The sequence below is a fragment of the Pipistrellus hanaki genome (assembly GCF_964339955.1).
Source record: "Pipistrellus hanaki genome assembly, chromosome: 16".
Lineage (NCBI taxonomy): Eukaryota > Metazoa > Chordata > Mammalia > Chiroptera > Vespertilionidae > Pipistrellus > Pipistrellus hanaki.
In genome coordinates, this window is record NC_140518.1 from 12,248,570 (window position 1) to 12,272,813 (window position 24,244).

Genomic DNA, 24,244 nt, shown 5'->3' on the forward strand with positions numbered 1-24,244 from the left:
TGAATCAGGAGGTCACAGTTAGATTCCTGGTCAGGGCACATGCCCGGGAAAAGGCTCAGTCCCCAGTAAGGGGCATGTAGAAAGCAGATGATCAATGATTACCTCTCATCATTGATGTTTCTTTCTCTCTCCCTTCCTCTCTCTGAAATCAATAAAATATAAATACGGGAAGGAAGGAAAAGAAACATAGAGGCTGGCGTCTGCCTGACAGTGAGGTGGGCCTGGACCTGGGAGGGTGGGGTCAGGTTGGATGGACTTTCTCTTCACTGTTCTATAGTTGTCCTTCCCCTCCCCCTTCTGTTAAATGGGGGATAATGTTAGACAATGGTTCCTTCAAGGCTTGTTGGGAAGATGAAGTGAGATGACATAAGGAATTTAATAGCTCCTGGCACAGGTAGGCACTCAGTACACACAGCTGTTATTTTGATTATTGTCTTCCACCCTCTTTACTTTTGGTTTCCCTCTCTCTCTGTTACCTCCACTTTCTCCATCAGTGAAAAGGCGATTGACAGGATGATTAAGAATCTCTACTATGAGGACAGGGGAACTTTCCAGTTGGGAATGAGGGGCTGGTCATAGTGCTTGTCATGACAACCCCCCCCCCCCCACACACACACACACACACATTTTGGGCAGCCAAGCCAACGCAGTGTGGACTTTCTACTCCATCACTTCCTGCTCCTTGAAAACCAGCTCCACCACTTACTAGCTGTCTGACCCTGAGCCCTTTCCCTATATACTACATCCTAAGTGGCCGGGATAATTACTTGGCACATTCTATGTCAGAGGCCAAGCAGAATGCTTGGCACATGGCAAATGCTCAATACATGTAGCTACTGAAGCTAAATTGATGAAAGCCAACAAACTAAGAGTCATTCTTGACTCTCCTTTCTCTCACACCTTTCTCAGATTGGGATCCCCCAGAAACAGACAAAGAGATAAAGATTTGACTGCAAGTAGATTACTGGGAGGTGTTCCCCCAGTAGGGAAACAGACATGAAATTTAAAAGGGAAGGAAGCGCCGAAACCAGTTTGGCTCAGTGGTAGAGCGTCGGTCTGCAGACTGAAAAGTCCCAGGTTTGATTCTGGTCAAGGGCATGTACATTGGTTGCGGGCACATCCCCGGTACGGGGTGTGCAAGAGGCAGCTGGTCGATGTTTCTCTCTCATCGATGTTTCTAACTCTCTCTCCCTTCCTCTCTGTAAAAAATCAATAAAATATATTTTTAAAAATGAATTAAAAGGGAAGGAAGCCACTGCAGGGTTCCTTAGTGGGCAGATTACCATTACTACGGGACCCCTGGGAGACTGTGTAGAGCAGCCTCAGAGCAGCCAACTCCCGTCCCCTGCCCCCCAAAGGGGGGAAGAGGAGAGTAAAGGGGGTGGTGGTGGAGAGTGATTTGCCCACCAAAGCTGAGTGATTTGCCCACCAATGATTGCTTATAGGATTCCAGAGCTTAGCTGGAGAGGAGAAGGCCTCCACCCTCTCTCACTCCCCTTCCCTACCCCACTGGCAGTAAGGCAAGAACAGAAGCCAATGGGCACCCTGCCAGTCCTGTGGCCAGCAGCCACAGGCTGCTGCTCAAGCCCAGGAGGGCAGCAGCTAGAGGTCTCATGTTACTCAACCTGAGGGTTGAGTCAACGGAGCCTGGTCAGAGTCACAGGGGAGCCACAGTGGAAAAAGTGGTTGGCTCCATACCTGCTCTGTGTCAGCTCCCTGTGCAGCTGCCCCTCTGCCCTCTGGGCGATGCCATTGTCTCTGCTGCCAGTCAGGACTCTGACACTCGGCCTCCTTCTCTCTCATGAGGATCCTGCTACTTCCACCTGGGCTTCTAAACGTTGGTTGCAACTGGCAGAAATCTAAGCTAAATGAGCTTGGTCAAAAAGGAAACTTGATACTCACATAACTGGGAAGGGTAAGAGGTTCCAGGCTTTAGGTCTGCCTTGATCCAGAGGCTCAAACCATGCCCTCGGGGTTTCTTACACTGGACTTTTCATCTCTGCTCCTTGTGTATATTGCCCAATGCGCTTCTGAAAAGGCCAGGCTTCCTTCATTCAGCCGTGGGAGAAAGGGAGAAAGCTTCGGGCCGTTCAATTCTTTCATCATTCTAGCTCAGCCGCCCAGGAGAGAGCAAGCTTCTATCTCCAAGTGATCACCACCAGCTTTACGGAGGCACTTGGTCTGGCCCCTGGTGGAGATTTGGTGGGTTGTGTATCCACCGCGTGGACCAATCTCTGCAGTTCCATGTGGGAAGGGCCCTGGAGGCAGACAAGGCTTTCAGGACCACACTGTGGTCAGACACAAAACTGTCCACGGTCACTGCGAGGGTGAATGTGAGGTAGGCACCCTGCCCTCTGCCACGCTGACTCTATTTCCCAAAACATTATCAGCAAGGATACAGGGACATATCTGACTTCTCTAAAAAATCTGGGGAGATGTTGGACGGTTTAAATCACAGCAATGCCAACAATCTAGAATGAAGTATTAGATATCTCTGCTCTTACATGTCTTCTGCCTCCCTGTCGCTTATAATTTCTTTCAGCTGATCAGTTTCCTGCCAGGTTGCCTGATTCTTTTTCTTGTTCTGCAGCCATCTCTCCTCTTTTCTCTGCTTTCCTCTCTCTCAACTTCCTGTCCACTTTTTATGCAGAAGAGTTTAGTTTTCGCTTTTGTTTATTTTCTCCCTTAGGCCCATGTCCTAAAATTTCCATCTTCTATTCACTCTGACTTTTCAAGGTATTTTCCTAAATAAAAGCACTTTTTTTTTAAAAAAAAAATGTTTTTATTGATTTCAGAGAGAGGAAAGAAGAGGGAGAGAGGGATAGAAACTTGAGTGATGAGAGAGAATTATTGACCAGTTGCCTGCTGCACACCCCCTACTGGTTGAACCTGCAACCCAGGCATGTGCCCTGACCTGGAATCGAACCGTGACCTTCTGGTTCATAGGTCAATGCTCAACCACTGAGCCACACGGGCGGGCAAGCACTTCCTTTTTAAAGAACAACCCTGGTGCTAGCTGTTAGGATAATTGGTGTTTTCACCTTACTCTATCACCGTCAGAATAGGTCAGCCCTGGGCCAGAAACTGGATCAATGGGAATTCTGTGGGCAGACTTCCTGTGGTTTAATGAAATTCACTGGGGAGAAGGACCTGGCTGCATTTCAATTTATCATGTGTCTCAACTACAGCAGCTCCACATTGGGAGCTGGCTGAGTTTCAACTCTGATTGTATCTAAATGGAAGATCTATTTGTCAGGTAACAGACAATGTGCTAGTGATACACTGGAGTTTAAATGATACCCATCTTGATGATGAAGGTTATTACATTTCTCAACACCTGAATGATCTGCAAATGTAATTTGAAGATGACATCATGAAAGAGTTTGTTGTATGTTTTCATTTTAGAAATAATCCCTGAGGAGATCAATGTCACAGACAAATACAAGGTATGGTATGAGGGGCAATGAGAGTCCTGCCCCTACTCAGCTAGATTTTCTGATTCTACCTGCAGGCTCAGTTGCTCCTTGGTGAGCAAATCAGGGCTGATTTGAAGGCTACCTAGGGACTGGGAGGCCTTTTAAAGTTGGACCTTGGATTCAACTTGGACACTGGTCCCTGGGCCCAAAGTTATTCAGCTTGCTCCCAGTACCATATTTGACACACAAAAAGTACTCAGTAAATAGCTCTGATTACCACTCTCTGTGTTCTCCTTTTCCTTGCCACGGGTTCTAGTTAAAAGGACATGGCTCCTACTTTGGCCTTGGCTTTGAGTTCGTGTTACTCATTCTCCAGCGTTCTTATGCTCTGTGTCTGCTCATTCTCCAGTGTTCTGGAAGGACCAAGATCCTATCTTGCCCCGGATTCCGAGCCCAAGTCTTCCCATGGTATCTCCCCATTCATCGACCAAGGAAGGGCATATACCATTTTGCAGGACTGGGCTTCTGGTCCTATTTTAGTTACAAAATCATAGTTTCTTAGTGGTTCCCAAAACTTCCTTAAAGACCAAGAACTGGCCTTGCTATTGACATTGCTTTCCAGGAGTTTAGACCCCCGGTTCTAAGTGTTCCCCAGGCAGATGTGACTGGTATTGCTGTCCTGTCTGGCTTTGGGCATCTTCTTTTCCAAAATTCTGTGGGGCTGTGCTCAGTGGGGCCCCTAGGGTTCGCTATTTGCCTGAGCAAAGACTCAGCCTTGTCAATCTCTAGCCAGCATCCTTTGGCAGCACTCACCTCGCAGGCAGAGGATGGGATGACGACTAGTTCTGTGACCTTCCTCATAACTTCCTGCCTGAGAATTGGCTAACAACTATCAGCTTTCGTGTGAAATTCTCATTATCCCCCCTCCCCTCTCTTCCTTTGTGGTGAGTCATTGAAGACTCTTGATGTTAGCAATAACTCAAATAGTGGTTAGTAAAAACAAGTTGAAATTTATTGAGCTTTAATTTACTATGTGGCAGGCATTATGCTAAATGCTTTAAATGAATTATCTAAACAACAGCTGTATGGTGGGGGTACAATTTTTAGTTCCACTGCGTTGACAAGGGCACTGGGGCACAGCGAGATTGATCAAATTGCCTGCGGTCACATACAGCTGGAGTTCTAATATACAGAGTAATGTTATTTAAGCCTTACATCAGCTCTCCTGAGAATAGACATGGGTATGATTCTTCCTATTCTACAGATGTGGTGACTTAAAAACATGTCTTAGTTCTCTGATGTGTCCTCCATCAGGAGATGGGGAATATGACCTCGGAGCTTGGACCTGAGCAGACCTCTCTGACTGTCTCGACAGAGGGATGCGAAGTATATAGAGACTAGGTTGGAAAAGGTTATGCAGCTTCTTGCTGTTCTTTTAGTTGTTTATTTAATCTTCACCCAGGGATATTTTCCCCATTGATTTTCACAGAGGAAGGGAGGGAAGAAAGGGGAGAGAGACATTGATTCGAGGCATGTGGATTGGTTGCTTTCTGTATACCCCCTGGTCAGAGCCCAGGGATCAACCCAGGAATATGCCCTTGGCCAGGAATTGAACCCAGGACCTTCAGTACAGGACCCAGGACCTCTCTAACCAGTGAGTCAGCATTTTAGCCAATCCTATGGCCAGTTCAAACTGCAAACTTTCATGTCTGCAGTAGATGGAGATCAGATCTTAGTTTAGTTCTTTAAGTTTTAGCTGCAAACTGCTTTCAGTTTTCCCCAAGTATGTATGTTTTACGGATGTCAGGACTAGAAAGTTGGCTTAAGTTATAGAAAGAATTTCGGATTCCCTTCTGCTGATTAAAAAGAAAAAAATTTTTTTGGAGTTTTCTCGCTCTCTCTCCAGTAGCCACTATTTCTTCAGGCTCCTTCCCGCGGTTCATCTGGCCAGAAAGGCCACAGACTTTCTTGTTAGCATTTTAGTCAATCCTGTGGCATCCTTCACAGCAACTACAGTTGACCTCAGGCCACTGCCGCCAAAATTAGGAACTCGCTCTGTCCCTGACGTTTGCTCCAATTTTCGACGCCCCTACAAAACCTGCCTGTGTTTGTAAGTCTCTCGACTCTCAATTATTTTAAATATTTGTTTATAGCTTTTATTCTTGATCTTGCCATTAACATGGTTCCTTTCCGATCAGCTTCTTTTCCTCTGTTATAATCGGCAATGTGGGAACTAAAGACTGTCACCCCGCCTTTACCAGTGAAAACCTGCTGGGTTCAAGATTCCTTCCTCTGCGAGGGGAGTCCATCAGTGCTGAGTCTCCACTGTGAGCCAGGCACTGCAGTGGGCACTTGACATCTGTTAGCTGGTGTGATTCTCCTAAGAACCTGCAGTCCTGGGTGTTTTGGTTTCCATTTTATAGCAAAGAAAACTGAAGCTAACACACAAACGTGCTCTAAATCCTCACATCTTTAACAATCCTCCCTCGAACCCATACCTACTTCTAGCTCTTGTCCTAAATTTTGCTTTTCTCCACAAATACGTTTTTAGATTTGTCTGGGTAGAGCCCTAGGCCCACGTCCACAGCTCCCATTCTGTCTCCCACCCCCTTGCTTGGGTTTCTATCACGGCTTCCCGCTGAGACCACTCCTCAAAGTCACAATGACCTTTCTGGGTCAAATTCAGTGGCTATTTCTGGACCAAAGAACAGGAGCTCACAGCCCAGTAAGGTCGAAAGCATGTAGCACCGGCCCCCTGTGGAGGGACAAGGGCAGGAAAAACACTGGTTGATGTGTCATTGTACAAGTTAAAGTGCTTTTGGCTCAGGTTAGCAGAAACCAAATAACTCTGGCTAATATAAAAAAAAAAGGGGGGGTTACCCCAATTTCCATGGATGGATGAATAGATAAACAAGATGGAAAGTTATTAAATTTTAAAAAGGAATAAAATTCTGACTCATGAAGTAACATGGATGAATCTTAAAGACATAGGCTAAATGAAATAAGCCAGACACAAAAGGACAAATACTATAGGATTCAACTTATATGAGGTAACTAGAGAAGTCGAGTTCAGAGGGAAAGAAAGAATAATGGTTACTAGGGGCTGGGGAAGGGAGGCGTGGGGCATTATTGTTTAATGGGCACAGAGATTCAGTTTGGGAAGATGGAAAAGTTCCGGGAGATGGATAGTGGTGATGGTTGCACAACATTGTGACTGTACTTAGTCCCACTAACTTGTACACTTAAAACTGTATGAAGTGGTATGTATACTTTACCACAGTGTTTTTCAACCTTTTTTGGGCAAAGGCACACTTGTTTCAGGAAAAAAATCACGAGGCACACCACCATTAGAAAATGTTAAAAAATTTAACTCTGTGCCTATATTGACTATATATAAAGTAATTCTCTTGAATAGGAATCAAATAAACACAAAGAAAGTATTTTATAATTACTTTATTATGAAATATTAAGTAAACAAAATAGTGAAAAATTATAAAATTCTTGTCTTGTCTGCACCTACGGCACACCAGGCAACATCTCGCGGCACACTAGTGTGCCGCGGAACAGCAGTTGAAAAACGCTGCTTTACCAGACATAAACCAGAATTAACCTAAGCCAACAAAATGTTATTCCAGAGGTGTTAAATGCCACCCTTTAGGAATGAAAGAAGAAAAAAAAGACACAAAAGAATGGGATGAATGCTGGGACATCTCACGGAACTGAGAGACTAGCTAAACTCCCAACTCTTTGTGGGGGACAGGAAATGCAGCAGCTCCCGGGACTTCAGTGCAAGAGTTCCTAGACTTCTTCCATTGGGATGCTGCTCCAACAGCAACCTTATGTGTTCCTCTGGTCCAGATTTCATCTCTCTGAGGGAGGTTCTCATTGGCTAGCTGTGGTCTGGGGCGTCAGTTGGGGTGGGGTGACAGGCTCACGTATTACCAGTGGAGGCCACTAGGAGGAGTTATGGGTCAATTTACCAGAATCCAAATCATGGCTAGTTTTCAGAACGATCACTTTACCTGAATTTGTTTTTGTTAATTACATATATTCAATTGCCTAATTTTTGTTTTATCTACACAACAGCATTCTGGGGGAATGTTGACTTTTTTCCTGAGTCACCTTCCCGCTGTTTAGCTGGAGACAGAAAGGCAGCAAGAAGGGGATATTGAGTGTGTATGTCAGGCCTCGGTGCCAGGTAAATTCTCCAGCTCCCCAACCTTAACAAAATGCTCAGAATGTTTTTTTCTCTCTCCCTTTATTGATTAAGGTATTTCATGTGTCCTTACTACCCCATTGCACACACCCTCCCTCCTGCCCCCCATTCATGCCCTCACCCCCCTGGTGTCTGTGTCCATTGTTTAGGCTTATATGCATGCATACAAGTCCTTTGGTTGATCTATCCCTCTTGCCCCCATCCTCCCCTGCCTTCCCTCTGAGGTTTGATGGTCTGATCGATGCTTCTCTGTCTCTGGATCTATTTTTGTGCATTAGTTTATGTTGTTCATTATATTCCACAAATGAGTGAGATCATGAGCACATGATTTATCATTCTCTGACTGGCTTATTTCACTTAGCATAATGCTCTCCAGTTCCATCCATGCTGTTGCAAATGGTGAAAGTTCCTTCTTTTTTTTTTTTTTTTTTTTTTACCACAGCATAGTATTCCATTGTGTAGATGTACCACATCAGAATGTTGAGAAGCTACTGAAACAACTAGATTAAGTTTTCCCCACCCTAGCAAAAGGAAGTCAGGAATGAAGTTAGGATTAAAGGAAATTTTCTTTATTGAATGGTTGAGTTTTGCAACAAGATTTTTACCCTTAACTTAGTCTAATGCCCTTTTCCTGTCCCAAAAAGCTTAGTATAGGAGCTAGAGAGTCTCACCTCTTTTTTTGTTTTGACATTCTCTGTATCCATGCCACCTGAGGGGAGACCAAATCTTAGGGAGCTGGCAAAACCTCAGCAAAAGTGTCAAAGATCAGCCCTGGGCTAGCAGCTCAGTTGATTAGAGCATTGTCCTATGCACTGAAAGTTTGTGGGTTCAATTCCTGGTCAGAGCACATACTTAGCTTGTAGCTGGATGTCACTGTTGTGTTTTTTTTTTCTTTCTCCCCCTCCCTCTCTAAAAATCAATAAACATATATCAGGTGACTATTAAGAAAAAAAGAGAGAAAGATCATTAGCATGTGATATTTCCACCCTGGCTTGCAAAGAAAAAGTTATTCCTTTTGTTTCATGAAAGTTTTTGTAAATGTTTATTTAAGCCAAAGCCAAACTGATGACATATGCAGGGACACAAGATCTCAAATGTTCCCAGAAATTATGTTTTAAAAGAAAAGAAAAAAAATAGATGGGAGAGGGGAAGAGATCTAGAAATAGGATAAGGATGGACAAGCAAAGTCAGGAGTTCTGTGGAGCTCTGAATGAGTATGAGTCCAGAGACGGTCAGGCTGGTTGGCAGTTATGAGAATGGCTGTTGCATTGGTGTTAGGGGAGAGACTGTGAGCGAGGAGAAAGATGTGGAAGGCGTTTTTCTGTGTATTAAGAATGTATGCCTGCTCACCTCCCTTAACTTTGGCATTTCCTCCAGAGATTGAGAAGATATTAAAAATACTTGTATTTTTATTATTACCATTTTTTTTGATCACTGGCTCATTTCTCTGAATGTGAGTGTCATTCAGACCACAAGGCTGCCCTTGTCTTTCATAGGGTCACACCTTTCTTTCCTGAACCTGGGCTCCCACAGAGGCTTGACTGTCATGAGGAGCTGAGAAGCTGGGCTAGGCTTTCTGTGATCAGATGGATCTAACCGGGGGCAGCAAAGGCAGCTTGGGATCATTGATGTAATTTTGGACCCACTGTTTGCTGGGATTGGTGCAGACCTCTTTGTTCTTGGTGACGAGGCTGTAGAGACAAAGTTAGATTGCCATGGGCCATAGTGTACAGTGGGGGGGTCTAGTCCACAACCCCCCACTTCTAGCTTACACAGGGCTAACCTAGGCCTCCCTGTCTAGGCCCCATTAGAGGGTCTCCCTCTCCAGCCTCTAGACCTCATCGACCTACTTGTAGCCCCTTCCCCAGCCTAGACCCGCAGGCTTGGGTTTCATTGCGAGCACTGTTTATTGGGTCCCGCAGCCATAAGTAGCAACATCAAGAATTAAACCCAGGTCTGTCCTGTGAGATTCAAAGCCCTTAACCACTACTGTCCTCCTCGTATGGGGACTTACTGGTTCTGTGCATTCCTTCCACTCCCTGGCTCCCCTTCCTTTTCCACAGAAACGTCTGTAGAGAAATACTTACATGATTGCTGGCAGGTTACAGTTGAGGGCCCTTCTGTATCCCACCACCTGTTTCCTTGGAAGTACTTTCTTCTCATACCGGTACTTGAAGCAGCAGCTGGCGGAAAGGTTCACCGCCGCAGGGCTTCCTGAGGGAATCACATGGAAAGCTGAGCCACCGCGGCAGGGAGGGAGCCCAGGACCTCCATCTCCTGTCCACTGCACTTCCCTCTCTGATGGCAAAGCCATCTCTTCGCAGGGACCGAGCGCAGCCGGTGGCAAGGCACCATGTGGCTGACTCATGTTTTAGGTGAGCCATTTTCTCTTTCTCGAAGCCTGAACCCATCGCACGGGGCTGCTGGACCTCCCAGAGGGCATTGCTATCCCAACCATAAGCACCTCTGCATACAGTGGCCCTCATGTCCTAGATCAAGACATCCTGAGAGCGTGGGGGCAGATTGTGTGGTGTGCACGACCCTTGCTCCTCCAAATATTTACACAGGCAGAGCCGGGCTCGACTGCAAGCCGAGGGCAGCCGATGGAGGAAAGGGCTGGGGCAGCGGAAGGCAGGGATGTGGAAGGACTGAGTGATTGGTCCCTTCCCTGTCACCAGGTCCTCGTAAATGATGGAAGAAGCAAGGGTAAAGCAAGGCAAAACACATCTTGTTCTCCATAGTCTCTAAGTATTCTGTAGCTCCAAACCTATTAACCCCTCTCCTCTTTCCCACAGACTTTTTTTAGATCTAGGCTTGGGGGTGGAGATGGGGGACATGAAACCCCAAATGGCACACTTGGGTGGGCATCCCATTGGGACTCCTTTTGGCTGCATGACAGTCCCAGGAGTCTGTGCCAGGAAGGGGCGTCTAGGTTCAGACTCTTCGTTTCTGAGCTGAGCCCCAAACTTCGCTCAGCCCACCTGCCCCACACCCTTGGTCTGCTCTCCCAGAGAGCGAGCAGGCTGTTCGCATCCACTTGCCTTGCTCCTGCCTCTTCATCACATACATTTATTGTTGTCTCTTCTGTTACTTCTTTGGCTTCTCTTCCTAAAGGCTCACCCCTTGGACTTCTGACATAACCTTGACCCAGCTTCCCAGAACTGCCCAACCCCAGCAGGATCCTGACTATAGCCCAGCTGCTTACAAAGGGGAGAGTTTCAAGATAGTGGCTGAGCATGCAGGAGGGGGAGAGGCCCCAGGGATGATGACAGAGATCTGATAGCGCTCTAGGGGTCCCCTTGCTCATTCATGGCGGCCCTACAGGGGCAGGTGGACTCACTTGGCTGGCCTTCAAAAGTAGAAACAGTGGCGAGGCTGAGGATGAGGAGGAAGAGGGCAGCCACAAAGACCTTCATCCTCTCAGTGGGGCAGTTCAGCCTTAAGAGACAGCTGAATGGAGATGTCCTTCTTGCTGCTGGCCGTTCCCTCTCTGACCACTTAGGGTTTGAACTCTGACCACTTAGCGCTCTGAACTCTGACCACTTCAGAGCAGGTGGAGGCGGAGAAAACAGGCCTTCCCCAGTGGTTGCTGAAAGGGAGGGCGGTGGGGCGGGGCCTGGTGCAAAGTTGAATTCAGTAAGATTTGAATTCAGGTTAAGGAAAGAACAGAGAAAGGGAATATGTGGCAAATGTGTGCTGTGTATCGGCCACGTTGCATATCCTAGTTTACTGAATCCTCAGTTGTTCATCTTTGTTGTTTTTCCTTGCATTTCATTTTGTATCCTTTCTATTGCTATGCTTTAAATTCACATATCTTTCTTCTGCAGTGTCTAATCTGCCATTAACCCTATCCAGTGTCTTTTGCATTTAGACACTGTAGTTTTAAATCTCTGGCTTTTAGGAACAAGCAATTCTTCATACACATGTGCTGACTAGTACTTTGTGGAACACTTAAGAGATCTCTCTGTATATCCCCAGAGTTCTTGTTAGGGCACTTCTTTGCTTCCTAGTATTCTGCTTTGTAAAGTCTAGTCACCTTGGTTTTCCTTGGCTCTTAGTTCCATCATGGCCTGGAAACTCAGAGCCATAAGCTAGGGCAATCATAGGTCTCACTTCATTTACTTCCTATGTCTTAGGGTCCCTGGTCTCCATTGCATGAGGTCAAATTCCTTGAAAACTTTTGTTACATATATTTTGTCTGGCTTTTAAATCGTTTTACACAGGAGGTTAAATTGGTCCCCGTTACTCCAACTTGGCCAAAGCCAGTAATATTCTTTTCCCCCCTCCAATAATATTCTTTAAATCTGTTTTGTGTTGATCTAGGATCCACTCAAAGATCAGGCATCACATGTCATGTCTTTGTTTTTTTTAATGTAAAAATTTTTCCTAACCTTTTAAAAAATCTTTTTTGACACTGGCATTTTTTATATGTCTAAGACAGTTGTCTTATAAGTTGTCCCACAGTCTGGATTTGTCTGTTTGCTCGTGATTAGATTCAAGGCAAACTATTTTGGAAAGAAGATTACATAGTAGGCCTCCTGCTACAGCTTCCGAGTGAGCGGCAAGAAGTAGTTTCCAAGGCAGAGCGGATACACATCCACGGAAAAAGGAGGAACTGGAAGGCCAGAATGAACAGGGAGAGAGGAGCCCACTGAAGACAGCCCCGTGAAAGCACCCGGGCGGGACGGCCAGGTGCCTGGTCCGAATTTTGTCAGACCAGATCTCTTCCACCGGTGTCAGGCAGTGTCTGGTGCGCGCCGCCCACGTGCCGCCGCCACCCACGTGCCGCCGCCGCCGCCCACGTGCCGCCGCCGCCGCCCACGTGCCGCCGCCGCCGCCCACGTGCCGCCGCCGCCGCCCACGTGCCGCCGCCGCCGCCCACGTGCTGCCGCCGCCCACGTGCCTCCTCTCTGCACCTGACCCTGTGGGCCTCCACCACACAGGTCCCTTCGGCTTTCCCTGCTCTCCTCAGGGGCCCTGGGACCCATCAGAGGTTCTGCTGGCGGAGGAGCAGCCTCGCCACGCTGCCCATTAGCCGGCGGTGGCCCCCAGCTCCTCCACACCCCGCACCCAGCATGTGGGGCGCCACAGGCCTACGGGCTAGGACCAAAGTGGGTACAAGGACCAGGAGTGGAGGTGGAGCAGGCCTGTGAGGACCGTGAGGAAGGTGGGGAGGAGGAGGAGGACAGCTGCCATCACTCTGAGGCGGGGGAGACGCGGACACCGCCAGTTGCTACAGGGAAAGCAGCTCCGGGAGCCACAGCGCCTGTAACAGCGCGGGGACACCCATCCGCCCAGGGGCTGCAGGCCCCTTTCTGCCCCCTCCAACCTCCCCCCCAACAGAGGGGACATACTAGGCAATCAAGTGACAAAACAACAACACTGGGTTTACTGGAGCGAGGAGGTGCGTTGTTCAACATGGGGCTTGCACGGCTGCGGTGTGTAGGTCACGCGTGGCTCTTCTCTCCCGCAGCCCTCTCATTTCCCCTGCAAACCTGTGCCAGGGCGGTGCCTCCCCGGGGCAGGAGCAGACAAATGCACAGGTGGGCAGTGCATTTGTCTTCGCCCCTTGGCTGGTTTGGGTTTGAGAATGAAAAAGCTTGTTGTGCAGACCTCTCTGCATTTCTAATGTGGTTTCTTTTAGATTTTTATTCATCATCTGTTCCTTAAAAGGGACTTGAGGATTTTACCAGGTTGTCTTCCCCCCCCCCCCCGCCTCCCTCCCTCCCTCTCTCTCTCTCTCTCTCTCTCTCTCTCTCTCTCTCTCACACACACACACACACACACACACACACACACACACGAGCTCCTCTTTGCACTTGGTTTGGATTATGTCAATGTAAGAAACATGCAAATCTATAGAGAATTTTTGTGAGTCTGAGCCAAACTGACAATTGCTGGGAGGCAAAATCTCAATGTATTGAGAAAATTCTCCAGGGAAGGGCAGTTTTGCACCCCCTTTTCCCATCCTCTTTGAAATTAATTTTAAAAAGTATTTTTTAAAAAGACTAGAAGAACAATGAAATGGTAAAAGAATTCAGAAATAACAGGGACTGAAGGTTAGTAGAAAATAGCTTAAAGATCAATAGACAGAGTGTCCATTTTGAGCACTACTCGATTTGATGTGACAGTAAAGTCTACCACTATAACTTCTTGCACAAAAGTTTGTCAGCCAAAGTGAAGTGGGGCTATTTACTGTCTTTATCTCATTAGTATAAACTTTTGTGTTTGCTGCATAAGTATTACTGTTTGATTAAAGCATGTTTCCCGGACTCTGCCAGGAATAAAATGCCCAGTTATTTGCAGGTGTTACCTTTTAAAAAAAATACTACTTTGAACATGTGGTAAAGTATATATATTACAAAAATTTACAATTTTAACCTTTTTTTTTTTCTTGGAGCTCTGACCTTGTACCCTAGGCACACAGTGATCTAAATCTGCTAAATATATAAAGGGTGAGGCAAAAGTAGGTTTACAGCTGTTTGTATGGAAAATAATTTAATAACACCACAGGAATGATATCTGTGTTTTGAGTACTCACAACTGTAAACCAACTTTTGCCATACCCTGCATTCCTTTGTTACCTGAGTGAAAGAGAAATAGACTTGGTAGGGGGACTGTCAAGGAGCTCAGGCCAGAATCATCAGACAAAGGGGAGTGTGATCAAAGCTATCAGAACAGTCACAGTGCTGTTAAGTTCAGAGGAAGAGCAGAAGATGTGTACTTTAGACAAAACTGGTCAAATTTTAACCATTTTCAACTGTAGAGTTAGGCCAGTGGTTGGCAGACTCATTAGCCAACAGAGCCAAACGTCAACAGTACAACGATTGAAATTTCTTTTGAGAGCCAAATTGTTTTTAAACTTAAACTTCTTCTAACGTCACTTCTTCAAAATAGACTCGCCCAGGCCATGGTATTTTGTGGAAATGCCACACTCAAGGGGCCATAGACTGAGCTAGGCCATTCACATATTGCACAACCATAACCACAGTCTATTCATGGAACTGTTTTCATCTTGCAAGACTGAAACTTTGTGCTCACTCAACAATAACTCTCCATTTCTCTCTCCCCCAACCCCTGGCTACCACCATTCTACTTCGGGCTCTGAATTTGCCTACTTTAAGTACTCCATATTAATGGAATCATACAGTCCTTATCCTTTTGTTACTGGCTTATCTCATCATAATGTAGGGTATATACCTCTTTTCATTGTTCATCCATGTTGTAGCATGTATCTGAATTTATGACCTTTTATTTATTTTTTTTGAATTTATGACCTTTTAAAGGTCAGAATAATGAATAATATTCCATTGTATGTGTATACCCCATTTTTAAAAATCCATTTATTTGTTGATGCAAACTTGGGTTGCTTTCACCTATATAATAAAACCCTAATATGGAAATTGACCAAGCAGCAGAATGGCGGGTTGCTATGACACCCACTGACCACCAGGGGACAGGTGCTCAATGCAGGTCAGTGTGTTCCCACAGAGGGGGGCACTGCTCAGCCAGAAGCCTCTCCTGCCTCCGCTGCAGATGGGTGGTAAGGAGCGAGGGATCCTGGACTGTGAGAGCCGGGAACTGCAAGGGGGGTGTCTGTCAGATTACATTTTGTTTGATCCCCAGGGGGGATTGGACCTAAGCCGGCAGGTGGACATCCCCCAATGGATACAGGTCATGAGAGGGCGCGGGCCAGGCTGAGGGACCCTCCCCTCCATCCTCCCTGCATGAATTTTGTGCATTGGGCCTCTAGTTATGAAAAATGATGCTACTAGCATGGTTGTACATATGTCTCTTCATGTATCTGTTTTCAGTTCTTTTGGGTGTATATTCAGAAGTAAAATTGCTAGATCATATTGTATTGCTTTTTTAAAACCTGAAAGATTCTGCATTTCAGAATATATCTAGCCCCACTGTTTTGGTTAAGTGATTGTAGATTGTCATTTTGCTAATTAGGCAAACACAGCTAAATATTTAGCTCTTTTCTTATATAGTTATTTGTGAATTATATTTATCGAGACATGTGGATACACTTCAATATGCTTGATATATCTTCATATGTGTGGGGCTTGCAAAATCAAATCTTAAAGGGACTTGTTTTTCTATAAGTTTCCTAACTAGCTTATATCCTAACTCCACCTCTTTAAAAAAATATATTTTTATTGATTTCAGAGAGTAAGGAAGAGGGAGGGAGAGAGAAACATCAGTGATGGGAGAGAATTCATTGCTCAGCTGCTCCTCTTTCTCCCCGCGGGGGTGTGTGTGTGTGTGTGTGTGATATTTCTATTTCTCCCTTTCCTTTTCTCTCTGAAATCTATAAAAGAAAAAGAAAAGAAAAAGAAATCCTAGGAGAGGGAAGAGCATATGTAAAGTCCCTGAGGCAAAAATGAGGACGGTGCATTTGAAGTAACAAAATAAGATCAGTGTGGCTGGAACACCAAGACAAGAGAGAGGGTGGGGCAGAATAAACCTCAGGAAATAGGAAGGACCCCAGTTATGGGGCATCTGGCAGGACATGTTATAAGGGTTTTGGAATTTATCGTAGGTATAATGGGAAGCTCTTGGAAGATTTTCAAGTGAAGAATGGAGGGGATGGGGAAGAATGGAAGAGAGAAGACCAAGTGGAGCATATGTCATCAAGGTGAGAGAGGAGGACTCCTACCCACGCGAGTTTTTCATGTCTGCAGGTAAAGCTAGTGTGTAGGAAGCTGTATAAGCAGTTACTTTTACTCTTAAATGAATATTAGTTCGGTAGGAAAATTCACTTAAAAATTAATTTCCTATAAGCCTTTTGCTTGACCCATATTGTCTTGTTTATAAAGCTAACAAAAAGTAAAAGGTCCTTGATTAGTGCTTAATCAAGTGACATAGACTGCCCTTAAGCAATCAGTCCCATTTACAACTTTGTTGATTAAATTTGTGTAAACCGTTTAAGCTGTGTTTTTCAGTAATTTAATATGTTGAAATTTAAAAACTATTGTTAGGTCAGATCAAATAATTAAATCAACACCCCCTTCCCTGGGAGCTAACCTTTTGACCGCATCGCATTCCCTTTTGCGAAGACCACATTCAACTTGCTAAGACCATTATCCTTCCCCTCTGGGCTCTTCCCAGAGAATTCTCCACCCGGAAAAATCCCACCTAGAGTCCTTTAAAATCTCTGACTCCTGGTTCCTGGAGATGATGCAGTTTTGGGGCTCAGCCCATCTGGTTTTCCAGATGACCTAATAAATTTATAATCCTTTATCCTTTTCTGCCATGTGCGTTCCTCCTTTGGTAACCCTAACATATTCTACATGTCCAGTTTAACACTTAGAATATTCCAAAGTACTTCACTCCTGTAAATATAATAAATTTATAAATATAAAAAGCTTAGGTGTTCGCTTCAGCAGCACATATACTAAAATTGGAATGATACAGAGATTAGTATGGCCCCTATGCAAGGATGACATATAAATTTGTGAAGTGTTCCATATTTAAAAACAAAACAAAACAAAAAAACTCAGGTAATGTTAAACACTCCAATACTCTGTTAACTTAGCCAAATTCTCTTATATCTTTCAACTCAAAAATCACAAGTATAAAGTAAATTATTTAATTACATATTTTATATTGATAATCTGGAATAATCTGGAATGTACAATAACATGCCATGTTAAAAGTATATTATAAATGCTTTAAATCGCAAATCATGTAGATGATTACAAACTTATTCCTAATTTTTGCACATGAGTATTAATAGTCTATGCATGACATATCTTCATATCTATCGTTTAATCATGTTTAATTGTTTGTTTAGTCATGTCCTTTCTGAGGTTTCCCCACTAGGGTTCAGTGTTATTATTTCGAACAAATGGAGATTGCTGGGCCCATTGTTTATGGCCCCTACCAGATCACCATCCCAGCAGCAGGGGTTGCCGGTTGGTCAAAGGGGACTTGAGATGAGGGCTTGTGGACTTCAAGGGTGATTCCTCTCCCTTGTGAGTGGGTACTTGGAGCTCCAACTTGACAGTCACATTGACAAGGGAGGCCTGAAGTTCCGTTCTTTTAAAAGGGGTTGGTGTCTTCTATGTCCTAATTATACCCTCAAATGATTATTTTTTAAAAATATATTTGTATTGATTTCAGAGAGGAAGGGAGAGGAAGAGAGAGGTAGAAACATCAATGATGAGAGGGAATCATTGATGGGCTGCCTCCTGCACGCCCCACACTGGGGATCCAGCCCACAACCCAGGCTTGTGCCCTTGACCAGAATCGAACCTGGGACCCTTCGGTCAGCAGGCCGACACTCTGTCCATTTAGCCAAACCGGCTAGGGCTGGAATGATTCTCGGTGTGATTTGTGTGGACAGAAGCCAGAACCTCCGCTGAGAATGTGGCAAACATTCCTCATGACTAGGCTAGATTTTTTCATTTCTTGAAAAACAACACGATTGCATGAGAGTTGTGTTTCTTGAGAATTGTGACTGCTGACATATCGAAAATGTTAGAACCGAGTCCGCTTATTCAAAGAAGAGTGGAAGGCGGAGGATGACCCTAGGTTCCGCATTTGGCTTGCACCTTGAGGGGGGTTATGGGGGCCAGGGGGCTCTGAGGTGGAAACTGCCCTACACTCCTGCCCCTGCCTGGGGAGCCTGGGTAAGCCTCCTCGGGGAGCCTGTCCTCAGGTGTGGACCACGGGTTCGGAGGCCTGGGCCAGTGTCTCAGGCTCAGCAGCTCCAGGGCCCAACAGGATAGGGAGGTGGACTCAGGCCTGATGGGGGCTAGGAGTACGGAGAAGGATCCAGAGGGGATCCTGGGATGGATGGGCCTCGCCAGTCAGGACTGGACTAGAACCCCTCCCTTAGGCTGCGCTCAAGGCCCCTGCCCCCTGCCCAGCACGGGGAGTTTGGTCAGATCCTTAGCAACCAAGGCAGGTGCCCAGGGTTCTGCTCAGTCGGACGGCTTTGGGGCCTGGGGCTGCGGGGTGATTCCTTCTGGGTCAAGCTGAAGGAGCCAGAGGCAGGGCCACTGGGCTGTGCCCTGTGTTTTGGCCAGGACAGATTGCAGGAGTTTTCATCTCTTCTTTCCCTGGAGGTGACTAAGGGGCAGCGCCACTGGCAGGCTCCTGGGGCATCATTCACAGTGCGGCCCCCGGAACACAATTCCACAGAATGCAGTTGTGTCTTGTCACCTTCCAGTTGGGGCTGCAGGGTCCCTGCACGGTGACACAGTGGGTTCGTGAGTGGCTCCCGGTTTTCCTGGGCTGCAGGGGGTTCCTGGGATGTGCTAACACGGAAAGGAGTCGGTCATCCTTCCGGGGGGTTGGGCAGATGGGTCTGGCTGCCACCACTACTCCCACCACGTTCAGATTAAGCAATTGTGGGATTTCCCCCCAATATTTTTTCATTGTGGTAAAAGGCACACGAGATAAAACTTACCATTATACTCATGTTTAAGTGTACAGTTCATTGGTATTAAATACATTCATATATTGTGCAATCATCATCATTCATCCGCAGAACTTTTTTCATCTTGCAAACTGAAACTAGACGTATTAAACATAACTCCCCCCTCCCCCCAGCCATTGGAAATCACCATCCTACTTTCTGTCTCCATGAAATTGACTGTTGAAGGTACAGCACATTAAAGTGGGGTGATACATTATTTGTCTTTTAGTGACTGGCTTATTTCACTCAGCATAATGTCCTCAAGGCTCATCCATTTTTCAGCATACGCCATAATTTCTTTACTTTTAAAGACTGAATAATATTCCATTGTATACCTATTTTGCTTGTCCAGTCATCTGTTGATGGACACTTGGGATGCTTCCACATTTTTAGTTAGCTATTGTGAATAGTGCTGCTATGAACAGGGATGTACAAATATATATTTACTTAGGACCATGTTTTCAGTTCTTTTGAGTATATGCTGAGAAGTGGGATTGCTGGATCATGTGGTAAATCTATTTAAAAATTTTTAAGGAACTGGCACACTGCTTTTATAGCAGCTGCACCATTTTACAGTGCACAAGAGTTCCAGTTTCTCCACATCCTTGCCAACCCTTGTTATTTTCTGTTTTTGTTTAATTTTGTTTTGGTGGTAATATTATACTAGTGTGTGTGAAGTGGTATCTCACTGTGGTTTTGATGTAAGCATCTGTGTTTTTATCAGTTTTCTATAATGGGGTTCCAAGCAAGTTTGTTTGCAAAGAAAATGTTCTTCCACTAAAAAGATAAATGTATACCTCTGTTTTAATGGAAACAGCAGTCATTTGAGCTAGACAGAAGCACTGCTTTTAGTGCTGAAATCCACCACTTATGAGGTATAGTGACATTTGAGCTCTTACAGTTACACGTGGTCACTGAAAGGAATAAGTCATATAAATGATCTGAGTGAAATCTTCCTACGTGTCCATATTGAGACCTTCCTCAGGGCTGATGTTCGTGCATTCAGTGGATGTTAATAATTGAGCTTTGACTGTATGCTAGGCCCTTTCTAGGCCCTTGGGGATACAGAGACCCACAGGAAGGCAAGATCCCTGCTCTTCAGGTGCTCAAATTTTAGTGGGAAAGGCAGACAAAACGGGGTAGTAGAGGATGGAGTTAAAAGCTAGGAGGATGTGATAGAGAATGCCTGAGGGTTGGGTGGAAGTTGCTTAATAAGCTGGTCAGGAGAGCCCATTGGGAGAGGGTATCATTTCATCTAGAACCAGCTGGTTGAGAAGAAACCAGACTCAGATCAGGGGGAAGTGTGTCTGGGTCGAGGGAACAGCAAGGGCAGAGACCTGGAGGTGGGAATGGGCTTGGTGCATTAGACGAACCGACAGAAGAGTGGGTGCCTGGAGAGAAGGGAGTGAGGGTCAGAGTGATCGGAGAAGAGGTCTATTGTCCAGGTTTTTTGAGTCCGGTGACAACGGTTTGCATCCCATTTCACTGTCTCACTCACATGGGCACTGCAGGTAGCGACAAAGCAAGCCAGTGTGGCTGTATTCCAGTGGGACTATGGCTAGCTATATCGTGGACAGTAGGGGGTGAGTGGGTTTAACATGAACTCTTGTCAGTTGCTTTAAGGAAAAACAAAGAAGAAAAGCCTGTGGATTCCTTTCATCTCACACTTTGTTCGCCCTCTCTAGGTGAACAGAGAGAGGCTGTGCTGCCTTTCTCCCAACAACTTAAGAGCATGTAGAGAGAGAAATTGACACTTAACATGGATGCCTCTGATGGCTGACTTTCTCCTCCCTGCAGACTGTGGGCTACTGTGTATGTACAGGAGGGGCAGGGAGGTCCACACAGGCCTTTGCACCCTCGGCTCGCTGAACATCAGATGTGGGGATGCGGGAGGCACATGTGACAGGAGGATGGAAGAAGCTGACTCAGGCAAAGTTACTGATGACACTGAGCATCTGTCTTCCAAGCTTTGGTCTTCCAAGCTCAGGCATTCGCCTTCTGAGCTTCAGTCTTGCTCTACCTCCCCAATTCAAAGGAGAGGGCTGAAGTGGGGGAGGGGGACTTGGAGGAGGAAGATTAAGGCTCAAATTTTGCTTTTGTTTTTGCACACTGGCACATACAACAGTGATGCTGGTCCAGAACAGTTTGCACAGTTTCCTGAATTTTACTCTTTTCCTGACTGATCCCAGGGTACTTCCGTTAAGAGCCAAAGATCAGATAGTTTGTTGATAGCTCTTTCCAGCCCACCCTTCCTCAGATGTTCGTGCCGCCAGAGAGGGAAGTGGGTCTCTCCAGCCTGATTTGACCTAACTGTACCCATGCTGACTTGCAGTGGACACTTCCTTTTTTTAAAAAAAACAATTTTTTTTTTTATTGATCTCAGAAAGGAAGGGAGAAGGAGAAAGAGATAGAAACATTAGTGATGAGAGAGAATAATTGGTTGGCTGCCTTCTGCACATCCCCCACTGGGGATCGAGCCCCCAACCTGGGCATATACCCTTAACCAGAATCACACCTAGGACCCTTCAGTTCACAGGTTGAAGCTCTGTCCACAGAGCCAAACCAGCTAGGCCTGGGCACTTCCTTTTTAAAGTGCCAACAAAGGGTTTCTTACCAAGAATTGCGTAGATAGAGAACCTGACCACTCTTAAGATTATAGAATATGCCTTCTTTCCCCCTCCCTTTTTTGGGAAGCTGGTTGTCTTCGATATTCTGCAAAGCAAAGCTAAAAATACACTGTAAGATTGAGCTATACACTAGAAGGAAAGCAGGAGTATAGCACAAACATTTGGGAGAGAGATCGCTCAGAGGGAGGAGGGAAAGGGGACATATTGCAGAGGGACATGCAGAGGGACACGCAGGGCACAGAGATGTCTGTCATGCTGTTACTCTTTATTCTCAAACAACATTTTATGTCTACTGAGTATTAAGATTATAAAAATCAGGTTATAGAAAAGAATATTTTTTAAAGAATATTTAACTGTATCCTATATAATAAAAGACTAATATGTAAGTCAACCGAATGCAGAACAACCAGTTGCTATGACGCACACTGATCACCAGGTGGCAGACATTTGATGCAGGAACTGCCCCTTGGTGGTCAATGTGCTCCCACAGGGGGAGCGCTGCTCAGCCAGAAGCTGGGGTCACGGCTGTAGCTGGCAAACGCAGCGGTGGTGGCAGGAGCCCTCTCCCACCTCTGCAGCAGAGCTAAGAATGCCTCATTGGATGTCCTGTTGGCTTAGGCCCACTCCCTGAGGGGTCCCAGACTGTGAGAGAGTTCAGGCCAAGCTGAGGGGACCCCCTTCCTGACCCTCAGTGCACAGGTGTCATGCACAAGGCCTCTAGTGCAGTGTTTTTCAACCTTTTTTGGGCAAAGGCACACTTGTTTCAGGAAAAAAATCACGAGGCACACCACCATTAGAAAATGTTAAAAAATTTAACTCTGTGCCTAAATTGACTATATATAAAGTAATTCTCTTGAATAGGAATCAAATAAACACAAAGAAAGTATTTTATAATTACTTTATTATGAAATATTAAGTAAACAAAATAGTGAAAAATTATAAAATTCTTGTCTTGTCTGCACCTACGGCACACCAGGCAACATCTCGCGGCACACTAGTGTGCCGCGGAACAGCGGTTGAAAAACGCTGCTCTAGTGTATAGCTGAATCTTAAACAGTGTATTTTTAGCTTTGTGTTTTTTTGGTTTTTTTGGGGGGGGAATATATATATATATATATATATATATATATATATGTGTGTGTGTGTGTGTGTGTGTGTGTGTGTGTGTGTGTGTGTGTGTATGTATATATATATATATGGCCTGGCATGTGGGATTGGGCCAAAACCAGCTCTCTGACATCCCCCGAGGGGTCCCAGATTGCCAGAGGGCACAGGCCAGGCTGAGGGGCCCCACTGGTGCATGATCAGGGCCAGAGATAGATGCGGGAGGTTGGTCAGCCAGGGAGAGTTCATGGGAGGGCTTCAGGGAGTTTCTGGCCCATCTTGCTCAGTCCCAATTGGCTGGAACCCAGCAGCAAGGTAACCTATCGGCCCCATGGTGGTCAGTGTACAACCTAGCAAGCAGTTGAGCAACCTTAGCATATTATGCTTTGATTGGTTGGACAGCCAACTGGATACTTAGCATTAGGCTTTTTTTAAAAATATATTTTATTGATTTTTCACAGAGAGGAAGGAAGAGATATAGAGAGCTAGAAACGTTGATGAGAGAGAAACATCGACCAGCTGCCTCTTGCACACCCCCCACTGGGGATGTGCCCGCAACTCGGGTACATGCCCTTGACCGGAATCGAACCTGGGACCCTTCAGTCTGCAGATCGACGCTCCACCACTGAGCCAAACCGGCTTTGGCAGCATTAGGCTTTTATTATATCTATCTATCTATCTATCTATCTATCTATCTATCTATCTATCTATCTATCTATCTTATCTAAAAGCCTAAGCAACCAAACAACCAGTTGACCGGTCGCTATGATGCGCACTGACCACCAGGAGGCAGATGCTCAACACAGGAGCTGCTCCCTGGTGGTCAGTGCGCTCCCACAGCCAACCTCCTGCAGTGACAAACCTCCCATGGTCCCTCCCCCTGGCCGACTGCCCAATTGGCCTCCAAAGGTCCCTACCCTCCCCCGCCCCCCCATTGGGTGAGACGGCCTGAGTGCTGACCAGGACAAGGGACCCCATCTGTGTATGATTTCGTGCACCAGGCCTCTAGTAGTATATATAATTATTATTATGTGTATTCTTCTATTCTTTTAGCAATGCTTATGTGATTCACCTGTGTTACTGTGTGTAGTTGTAGAATGCTTGCCTTCACTCCTGCTGATATTTCAGTGTATGACTACACCACAGTTTATTTTTAGTTTTCCCCCTTTTATGCTTGCTATGAGCATTCTTCTGCATGGTTCCTGGTGTACATGTGAATGGTATCTGTAGGATGTTTGGAGGAGAAGGTTAGCTATGCTCACCTTTACGCTGCAGTCTTCCAAAGCAGTGGGACCAATTCACACTCCCAGCAGCACTCTGTGTGTGTCAGTTCCACACCCTCTCTAATATTAACACTTCTCACATTTAGTATTTAATTAGATGTGGAGGGAGCAATCCAGGACAGTAGGAGGGAGATAAGTGTAGTTTGATGAATTTTGACCATCACCACAGT

At 45.7% G+C, this 24,244-nt stretch overlaps 1 protein-coding gene and 1 long non-coding RNA gene across 2 annotated transcripts; one reads left to right on the top strand and one right to left on the bottom strand.

The window, feature by feature from the left end:
* Window positions 1–1,710: 1,710 nt before the first annotated feature.
* Window positions 1,711–8,336, top strand: LOC311611451. The gene is made up of 2 exons (XR_014793116.1): window positions 1,711–6,695; window positions 7,009–8,336. It is a non-coding gene; the product is annotated as an uncharacterized lncRNA (long non-coding RNA).
* Window positions 8,180–11,178, bottom strand: CCL16 (C-C motif chemokine ligand 16). Its single transcript, XM_084863672.1, has 3 exons — window positions 10,973–11,178; window positions 9,720–9,846; window positions 8,180–9,323 (listed from the first exon to the last, which is right to left on the bottom strand). Exons 1-3 carry the CDS (start codon window positions 11,046–11,048, stop codon window positions 9,215–9,217), a joined length of 312 nt encoding a protein of 103 aa, XP_084719798.1. The 5' UTR covers window positions 11,049–11,178; the 3' UTR covers window positions 8,180–9,214.
* Between the last annotated feature and the right edge of the window lie 13,066 nt (window positions 11,179–24,244).

What these genes read in the sequence shown, in the direction of transcription:
- CCL16 (XM_084863672.1), bottom strand. Translation starts at nt 11,048, where the DNA reads ATGAAGGTCTTTGTGGCTGCCCTCTTCCTCCTCATCCTCAGCCTCGCC. An exon ending in TACTTTTGAAGGCCAGCCAA is followed by an intron (nt 9,847 to 10,972) that starts GTGAGTCCACCT and finishes TGATTCCCTCAG; the next exon opens with GAAGCCCTGCGGCGGTGAAC. An exon ending in TGTAACCTGCCAGCAATCAT is followed by an intron (nt 9,324 to 9,719) that starts GTAAGTATTTCT and finishes TTGTCTCTACAG; the next exon opens with CCTCGTCACCAAGAACAAAG.